Source organism: Chanos chanos, chromosome 15 (genome assembly GCF_902362185.1).
Source record: "Chanos chanos chromosome 15, fChaCha1.1, whole genome shotgun sequence".
Lineage (NCBI taxonomy): Eukaryota > Metazoa > Chordata > Actinopteri > Gonorynchiformes > Chanidae > Chanos > Chanos chanos.
The window spans coordinates 12,237,538-12,247,365 of record NC_044509.1 but is presented as its reverse complement, the minus strand read 5'-3'; the positions used below and the strand labels follow the sequence as shown (position 1 = coordinate 12,247,365).

The 9,828-nt window shown below is 38.6% G+C and overlaps 1 protein-coding gene across 1 annotated transcript; it reads right to left on the bottom strand.

The window, feature by feature from the left end:
- Positions 1 to 1,483: 1,483 nt before the first annotated feature.
- rab38b (RAB38b, member of RAS oncogene family) lies at positions 1,484 to 6,640 on the bottom strand. Its single transcript, XM_030792618.1, has 3 exons — positions 6,442 to 6,640; positions 3,640 to 3,920; positions 1,484 to 1,636 (listed from the first exon to the last, which is right to left on the bottom strand). Exons 1-3 carry the CDS (start codon positions 6,638 to 6,640, stop codon positions 1,484 to 1,486), a joined length of 633 nt encoding a protein of 210 aa, XP_030648478.1.
- Between the last annotated feature and the right edge of the window lie 3,188 nt (positions 6,641 to 9,828).

Here is a 9,828-nt window from a genome sequence, read left to right as displayed (position 1 = left end):
ACATTCATGGTGAGGCTTTTAAATACATATTAAATACATGTTTTTTTTCAATATCACAACTGTTATAATAGCATTGTTCAGACAACGTTAATAGAAAGGGATATAATAAAATCATGCCTGCCGTCTCCACGACGATTATGCATTGGATTGCGCATTTCATCATGTTTGAGAACTGAAAACAGCAACAACAATAACATCATTGCATCTTCAGATGAACACAAACAAGCATTTTTGCTTTTCACACACAAACACACACAAACACACACATACAGGTTCAAACACACACATGCACGCATGAACATTTGCAGTCATACACAGTCACAAAGCATTTCAAAGATTATGCAGTCCATAACAACCATAATGCCTCCCACATACACAACTAATAAAACGAAATAAAAGTGCAACGGGTGCATTTTCTCCAAGTTTAGAAAATGCACAGATCAATACAAATGTTTAGGCATGTGAACACAAGCACAGTTTGATGTAGTGAACTATGGGAGATTTATATAACATCACTGAATCACCGAGTGAATCACAACAGAGGATGGAGAGAAAAAAAAAAACAAGTGAGTGAGATTGCAAGTGAGAGAGAGAGAGAGAGAGAGAGAGAGAGGAATTCAAGAGTGGAAAGCTAATAGGAAAATAGTGAATAAAATTCAAGAGGAACAAAATAAGTTGTTCAGTAAGATAACAGAAGTCTCTGCCAGAGATGACAACAAAACGGAATGTCAATAGACTGATTTGAAGGCCTTGTAAAACTTCAAGTGAGCAGATTATAAGCTTTGAGTGAATAACAAATGTATGTACATACAAAATGCCGAGACAGTGCTGACTTTATTCTTATTTTCTGGCTGATAAAGCGCGTTTGTTTATCCGATTCTACAATATCAGTCATTGATATGGCAAGGTGCAGCTTATCCAAAACAAAAAACAAAACAAAAAAAACAAAACAAAACAGAAATCAGACCAGGAAGTAAAAAACTGTTCCTGTTGTTTTCCTGTCCTGATAAGGGACAATAGAATAGATGCTGAAGCTCCTGCTCTCCAAAAACCAGGATCAAGTATCATGCGCTGGATCTCTATTTTGTGACTGAATTTTCTCATTCACTGTGCTCGGGAATGCAATGCAGCAATCAGAGCTGTTCCACAAACACCAATAACTTCAAAAAACAAAACAAAAGCAAGAAAAACCTCTTCCCACTGAAGGGGCTTCAGACACAGAGACAAATGCTCGCCAGTTTCTAGGGCCACTCCAAAGCCCGTGGAATTTCTGAGAAGGGGTATCTCCGTAAAAACGCTCCAAGATTTTCCAGTTTGGTTTGGGTTTTTTTTTTTTTTTTTTAGAGCAGTGAGGCTGTGGCTGCGAGGAATCAATCATGTGGTCCGTGGAACTGGGGAGGGGATAGGATTTGTTAATCGGGTGTCCTCCCAAACCCTCAGCCCCGGTGGGCGGAGTCACGCGGGACCGTCAGACGCGCGCTCATTAGGGTTTGAAACAGGCGGAGCATGGAAGCTCTTTGGAAGGGTGGAGCTGTGGAGAAATGGTGTCCGGAACCACAGATTTGAGGATGTCGTTCTCGCTGGCGATGACGTGCTTCACCAAGAAGTTGGCGGCTTCGTTAATGTTGATGTTTTCCTAGAACGAAAAAGTTGAGGTGGAGAAAGAGAAACGAAAAAAAAAAAAAAAAGAGAATGAGAATATATCTATGTGTATTTTTTCAAAGGCCACCAGGTGTTCCGTTGTTTCCTCTATATCCATTCATTTATACAGGAACCCTGTTTGATCTCATCTGATGAAGAACTGGGTCAAAAGGAAAAAAAAAAAAAACAACATTGTGAATTATTAAAACACACGAGACTTCTCCAGATGGAGGTTAATTTAAGATGGTTCGGTCTTGGCGCTTCATCAAGGATAAATGAAAAGAGGTACTAAATTAAACTAAATAAATAAATAAATGCTATAGCTCCCTTCAAACAGACACGCTGAATTTAATGAGCTAGGCCCTGAGTGCTGCTGGTCCACTCTGCTTCCCTCCGCTGTCACGGTTGGTGGTGGGCAGGTGTGATTAAAACTAGAATATTCATGAGTTTTAATCAGAGGTTTCCGGGAGCAAAGGAGCAGAGACCTGCCACATGTTTCCACACGAAGTGTTCTGGTTCCCGTCTAACCCAAGAGTTTTAGTTTTTAGGTAAGCTTTCAGTTCTGGATTTAGCATGCATGATTGTGACTAAGGAAGTAAAGTAGCAGCATCTGCGATTCAAGAGCTCAAATTTTATTGACTGATTGCTGTATAATTTTCAATCTACTTATCAGAAAATTGATATACTCAGTAAAAATTTTCAAGGTCACAAAGGTCAATTGTAACTTGTATTGAGAAGACTACACAGACTACAATCTTTCCCTGATTCTAATTGGTAACACTCCTGAGTAATGGAGTTTCCTAAAAGTCTGGGTATTAAAAAACAAAACAAAACAAAACAAAACAAAACAAAACAACTTTGTGAACATTGGTTCACAAAGTTTTCTAATCAGTCAATGCAGTTTTAGAAATTCTCGAGAACAGACCGTCAGCTCTCCAATAAAAAGAATTCTTACCCACAGTCTTCAGTGTTGGTTGATATTTCAGAGTATTCATTCTTTGAACATTTTGGGGAATTTCTGGGTATAATCCCCCCCCCCCCCCCACCCCCCCACCAGTGCCCTAGATTTGCTCATAAATCTCTAACTCCAATTCTGTCTGTATCTAACAATCCTTATGTGGCATGGGGGTGCATTTTGGCAAGATTTAATGTCTAGATACTCTAAAACATCATTTCGGGGCTTAAATACAACTAATTCACATATTTACCCTATGTTAAGTGTGACTAAATGAGCGGAAATGTATTTGGGTCGTAACTTCTTGAGTAACTTTACTAGAGGATGACTTAAGATAAGGCCTGTTTGAACGTGTTCCTTCGGCTACGCCAAAGACCTCTGACAGCGTCTGAAATGTTACACATATATGTTAAAACAAGGTCAACGTACTCTGGACTGAGCACATTTACATAACGCCAGTGACTTTGTGTTTTTAATGAGCAAACAGACCGTGTTCAGTTTGAATGTGCTGTATATCTACGGTAACTGTGATATTTGCTTTATTTGTATAGGTCAAGATGTCCACCTTGCAATTGACATCACTGTTACAGTAACATGTGGACGACCTTCAGGTTTAAATTTATCCTAGGGCCCACTTTCCAATATGATATGAAATTCCAGACTGTGATGTCAGGCAGTTTCAGGACAACTGGGCAAATCCTTAATCTGCCTGTCACTTCCCAGTCTTTGTGATTCATATATTACTTATATGTCATACACACAACCTGTAATTGTTGTAATTCAACAAGATCTCTTTCTCAGATTTCAGCATGAGGGGTAAATAGACAGCATTTCAGAATGTTGTTTAAATCATTACAAAAGAAACTGAAAAAAAAGTCAGTTTGCACCTTAGAGTGAGAAGTGAGTTTAACGTGTGTGTGTGTGTGTGTGTGTGTGTGTGTGTGTCTTGCATGTGATGTTTCAGTGTACCCAATAAAGCAGAGATCCTGAAATGACCTGTAAATGGTTAACAATTTTTGTGTAATACAGTTTGGTGGTCTTACTTTGGCTGAGGTCTCGAACCATCCCACAAAGCCATTGTCCTTGCAAAACTGATCCATTCTGATGCCGTTATTGAGGAAAATGTCTCTGCCTTGGTCACACTTGTTGGCCAGGAGGACTGTGGGAATGCTCTGGCCACTTGCCAGTGTCAGTTTGGAGTCAAGGTCCTGCTTCCATTTCGTCACAGCCTCAAACGTTGCGGGTCGGGTGACGTCAAAAACAATGAACGCACCCATGGCCTCCCTGTAGTAGACCCTCGTCATGTTCCCGAACCTCTCCTGGCCTTTCAGGTCACAGAAAGAGAGAGAGAGAGAGAGAGAGAGGGGGCGAAATGAAGTTCATAACTGAGATCAGCTGGAAATATTGGTGGAGAAGCAATTTTGGAGATACTTTAATACTGACATTTTCTAATGAGATGGATAAAACAGCTGAAGATTGTTGAAACCGACTGACAGCAGAACACAAAGGATTTAAGTGCAGAGACAGATATTTCAGACATTTAATCATTTTAAACGCAGCTATGCAATCAAATTAGGACCTAACAATGAAGCTGTTTTGATACCCACAATTACTCCCTGCTTTTCATTTGCGTAATTTTGGCTACTCATCCATTTAAGGAGTTTTCCTGGAAACAGCGCATTCCATATCTCATGTGCGTGTCGTTTTTGTTCTGCTGTCACACAGTTTCTCTATCCTGACGAAATCATGAAGTACCTGCTCATGGTGTTATTTGTGGTCAGAACAAATTCTGGTGAACATGTCAACTATTCAAACGCATAAATCAGTGACACAGGAGAGATTCAACTGAACGATTGCCTCTCTATCCAGCTAGAACAAATAACAAAATAAACATCTGAACACAAGGCAAAAAAAAAAAAAATCACGAAGAAAATCATGCAAAAGTCACGTAAAATCTGTATAACCACAGAACTTATCATGGTTATTGCATAATTAGTAAAGGTCAAGGGCCCTAAAACCCACATCCTTGAGGGCTGGAATTGAATCGCAGTTGGCGTTGCTTCGATTCGACCTCGCTGCATAATCAGAAGTTTCTCTCTAACTGTTAAAGTGGCGTGTACATTCCACAGCCGCAGTCTGAAACAAATAGAGCCTCACAGAAATAAAATTAGGAAATTATTGATTCGATGGCCTAAGCTGTGAAGCCCTGCTGTAGACGAAGGAGATATTAGAATGAGAGATGAGATTTCCCCCACAATAATATAACTACATTAATATTTTAAGAATAATCAAATGGGATAATAATGATAAAGTGTAAGGGCACCAACTGGAGTAACAGCATTGCGTGGAGGTTGTCATTGTTCAGTATGTATGCTAACATAACACACAGGTATTAGAGGATGTTCCTTTCTGATGTGTCTTTCAAGGGTCAAAAAAAGTGTTTTGTTTTTCTTTTCAGATTGTAAAGAGCAGCACACTTTTCCCTATCAAATTACAGCATTCCTAAGCCACGCTTAAAAACAGGGTAGCTAAAAAAGTCTGCTTATGGCTTTACAAAAGATTTGCCTGTTAAGGATCTCTCATAGTGCATTTGGCCACATGACGCTCTTACCGAAAAGCTGACGAAAGGAGGTTACAACAGAGAGAAAACTCGCTATAGTTTATAAATGTCAGTGTCAAGTGATTTTGAGAGTGACTCAAACTTTGCATGACTCATCTTCATTGTCATGGGCTGTGCTTTTCTTAGAGAGTCTGAAAACTACCATAAAATGAAACCCAGGTTGCACTAACTCCACAGATAATTACTGAGACCAGTACTTTCACTGACAGGCAGACTCACTTCTGAATGTAATTTTCCCTTAAGGATCCCTACAAAAGATAACAGACATATTTTATAGTGTCTTTAATTGATGATGCAGTTAGTTTAGAACGTTAATGGCTGAATGATTGCTATTAGGGACAAGGTTATGTGAACTTAAGTATTTAAATATTAGATGTTCCAAGACAAAGTGGTGGCTCTGGTTATAATTCCACGGGAATGTTCTGTTTTCCCCTAAACAAGAGTATGTTGTTTTCAGAAATAGGCCCAATACCAAACTGCGAATGGAAGACTGCAGCAGGAATCAGTCTCTCCTAAATACACCTTTAACGCTGTTTCGTTTACAATGAATGACTCTCCTGTGACTTTTCACTAAATCTTACTCACATGAGACTGCTTCTCATATGATTGCACGCATAACTTCCACGTGGGCAAATGAGTAGTTCTTTCAGCAGACGAACAAGCGAGAGAGAGAGAGAGAGAGAGAGAGCGAGAGAGAGAGAGAGAGAGAGAGAGAGGACCTGAGAGTGTGCAGAAGAGGGCACGTGAGAACGGATGATTAAAATAGCGTTCCGCGGAAGTGCGGGGCATGCTGCTGAGCTATTCAACCAGTTCCCACAAACCAATTACAATGCTATTGTCCTTTTGATAACTGTAACTAATATAAGTCTTCGTTACTCAGTTTCGAACAATTCAGTTGAAGTATTCACCTACATTTATACTCTTCTTTATGTGTCAAAAAGAAAGAAAGAAAGAAAGAAAGGTGTTTACACGCAGAAAAACAACTTATTAGGTAGGCTATTTACTTTCTGCCGTTACATAATGAATCTATTTTGATTTGTCACTGTAGGCTGCAGGCTTTAACTTTAGGCTGTGAAATGACATTCCCGTTTCATATTAGTCACTAATCGATGGTTTACTGCCCTATATAGAACAAACAAACAAACAAACAAACAAAAAATGTTGGCAAATTGGTGATGAATCTCGGAGATGAGTTTCTAAGCCAAATTGTACTATGTAGTCTTACCTGCAATATCCCAGAGTTGCAACCGTACAGTTTTTGAATCCCAGTTTAGAACTTTAAGTGCGAAATCCACGCCGATGGTCGCTCTGTAATTCGTGGAGTACGTCTGGTGAACATACCGCTTGATTATACTGGTTTTTCCCACACCCAAATCCCCGATTACGAGTATTTTATATAAATGCTCTTTCTGGTTGTTTTGCATGGCTAAAGACGCAGGGTGAATAGCAGACGGTAGTTGGTCATGCCCTTTGCAGTTCTGAAGAAGTTTATACAACTTGAATTGAGCTGTCCACCCCTCTAGGCAACTTGGATAGACAGCAGGAACGCCCAGGGCGTGGGGTAAACTTGTGACCAACTGTCAGAATATTCCCTCGACCTGTTGCTCGAGAGCGTCTTAACTAATTAGGCTACTCAAGAAGCTGCTCTCTGCGAAAGTGTCGCACAGTCCTCGGTTTAATTGTTCATCACATGTAATATCTCCATACGTCTGTCAGAATTTATTGTTTCCAAGTAAGCGTGACCCTCATCAGCTCTTTCTAAAATTGCCTCTAAAGAAGTAAAGGAAACTGTGAGGGACAGATGCCTCAATCACAACTGAAAATAAATCAATGTAAATATAAAATGCAGGCACATCTGGGAAAACGCGGCTTCATTAAAATTCAGGTAGATTTCAAGAGCATACAAATAAAATCTAGGTCATAACATAGCAAAGGCACCAATCTGCGTGTTCAAGTGTATTGTCTGCTATTACAAAGCTGCACGTTATCTTTTCCCCCAAAAATGAACGAATTCTTGTCAGCAGCAGCTCAGGAAGAACATTGATAACAGGAGACCAGCTAAATTAAAAGCAGAAGGCCGTAATAACCTGGCATTTTCTAATCTAATATTTTCATACTGCTCTCATTTTAAGAATTGTAATACCATAGATATGATGACAATGAAATTTAATTGCAATTCTAATCGAGTTCAGTCACTCGAGTTTGAATGATAGTACCTTGTGCAATTATTATTGGATGATTATAAAATCTCTTTTTCTTCCGTTCTTCCCTCTGGCTGTAGAACTACAAGATTCTTAACGCTGGCTTCTGTGACTACTATCTCAATGCAACATACAAACTATCCACATACAGGGAAAAAAAAACCTCTCAATGTCACTGAATTCAGACTTTTAATGAACTCAGATATTCCAATGTATATCACACAAATTTGTTTTCTCAAGAAATAGAAAAATCATAATTTATCTATGTAATAAACCTTGAACTACAAAAGGAAGAAATGAAAATGCTGCAAGCCGTATTCATCCCAATTCCACAAAGCCCATGAGCTATACTTACATTTCACCACATTAAGTATAAAAAATAACATCAAATATATATGTATATATATATATGTATATGTATATGTTCCACTTCTGCACTCTGTTCTGTCTGCCAAACTGTTTGGGAGTGAAAGACTTTTAAAAATGTACAGAAGAAGAGTAAGCACTTAGACATTAGTTATCAACACAACTCTGCATGCAAACATATAGTATTATTACAGCAGCAGTATATTAAATATAGCAATGATAATATTGCACATTGATCATTAAAAATATGTTGTAGGCAAGGCAAGGGCAGTATCGGGTTTTGAAACCTGACCTGGATATATGAGAACAAATAATCTTCAAAACTTTCATTATGAAACATGTCTTGTCTTGTTTAGTGTGTGATGTCCAAAGTAAAGGGTAGAGAAGTCGGGTTCTCAAGAGTCAGTGAGAATTTCAGTCTAATACACATGCGAATGCCAAGTTTAGCAGATATTAAACAACAGAAATAACAGAATTGCAGTGCAAAAAAGGGCATAATGGTTTTAGGAACAAACCAATTGTATATATTATATGAATGTTACCAGCAGACCAGGGTCAAATAAGTATCTGAACACAGTGAACGACTGGGCCTTTTCCCAACACACTTATGGGACTTTGCCTCTTTCCCTTTTGTGCTCAAGTTAATCAAATTCTGACTGTGCTGAGAAAAAAAAAACAAAAACAAAAACCCAAAAATCAAACGAAAAACAAACATCACACACAAAACGCCTTACAGAGACTTCAAAACTACCATTTATCCTGTTAATTAAGGGAGTAAGATCACAAAGTTACTGAGCACTGAGAAGAAATGGGATCGGGCCCAGTCACTGGAACACTTCAGATACTTGATTTAGGTCTGATTAAAAGCTTGAATGAACTTAGCCCGGCTAGAAGCCTGTTTGTTAGGCTAAACCTGTGTGTTTGTGACAGTGACAAATGACTCACTTACATTCATATAACTTCATATGTATTGCTTTATGTCTATGTGTAACCCTCTCTTTCGCACACACACACATGCACACACACACATACACACGGAAGATCTAAAATCTAAACAGATGATTCAATAAAACTTTCATCTCCCTCTGCCTACTCTGCACATCTCTACAATACATATTAAGCAAACAAATCATATTAATATTCAACAAACAAACCGCATTTGTCTTGATGATAATCTCACACAAAACACACTGAATAATTCAAACAAACTTTCCACGTCACTGCAAATAAAACTCTAGTACTTCGCTCTGAGCAACCTCCACACACACACACACACACACACACACACACACTCTTAATTACAATTTGGAAAACATTCATGAATGGGCGAGAGTTTAAGGCAGGGGAGCACAAATCAATCGCCCTGGTCCATGAGTCCCACTGGGTTTTGTCTGTACTAACTAGTACTTGTCTCTGATTGGCTTAGGAATGTACAGATCGACTTTACAGACAGAAATCAACCTCTGACAAAGGGGTGAAGTCAAGAAACAGCGTGGTTCTGGCTTTTCAGGACAGGACCTGAGCACCCCTGGTTTAAGCAAAGCGCACGGCTGATTTTATTTTTATTGAAGTATTTGAATCTAAGGCTTGTCGTCAGATTCAAATTTGTAGGGTAACATTCTACTGAACAATGCAAAATATTAAGACATGAAAAGTTAATGTGTCTCCAAACTGGCTTTAGAAGACATTTTCTTTAACAAAAAAAAGAACCAGAATATTTTTTAAGGTTCTCTCTCCTTCGTATTGTAACTCAGTGTCCGGTAAAGAGCTGGGCTTAAGTTGTCTCTTTTGCAGTCTTTCTGGGCCCTAACTATTGAAAAAAAGTTGAGTATCAAACATGTCCATTTATATGTTCTCAACAATATAGCCTTTGGACCCATCTTTCGCTTCACATGACATTTCAAGCAATGTGTTTTCTGGAAAAAAAAAATCTGAATGTTGAGCATGAGATTCAAAAGATATAAATTACATGTAGAAAATAAAGAACATGCATATTTTTACCCACAATCTATTCAGTAACATTTACATCTCTAAATTAACCTTTT

Excerpts from the sequence above, each read along its gene's own strand:
- rab38b (XM_030792618.1), bottom strand. The coding sequence starts at position 6,640 with ATGCAAAACAACCAGAAAGAGCATTTATATAAAATACTCGTAATCGGG. Across the intron at positions 3,921-6,441 it reads GCAACTCTGGGATATTGCAG|GCCAGGAGAGGTTCGGGAAC; the intron begins GTAAGACTACAT and ends GTGACCTGAAAG. Across the intron at positions 1,637-3,639 it reads GGTTCGAGACCTCAGCCAAA|GAAAACATCAACATTAACGA; the intron begins GTAAGACCACCA and ends TTTTCGTTCTAG.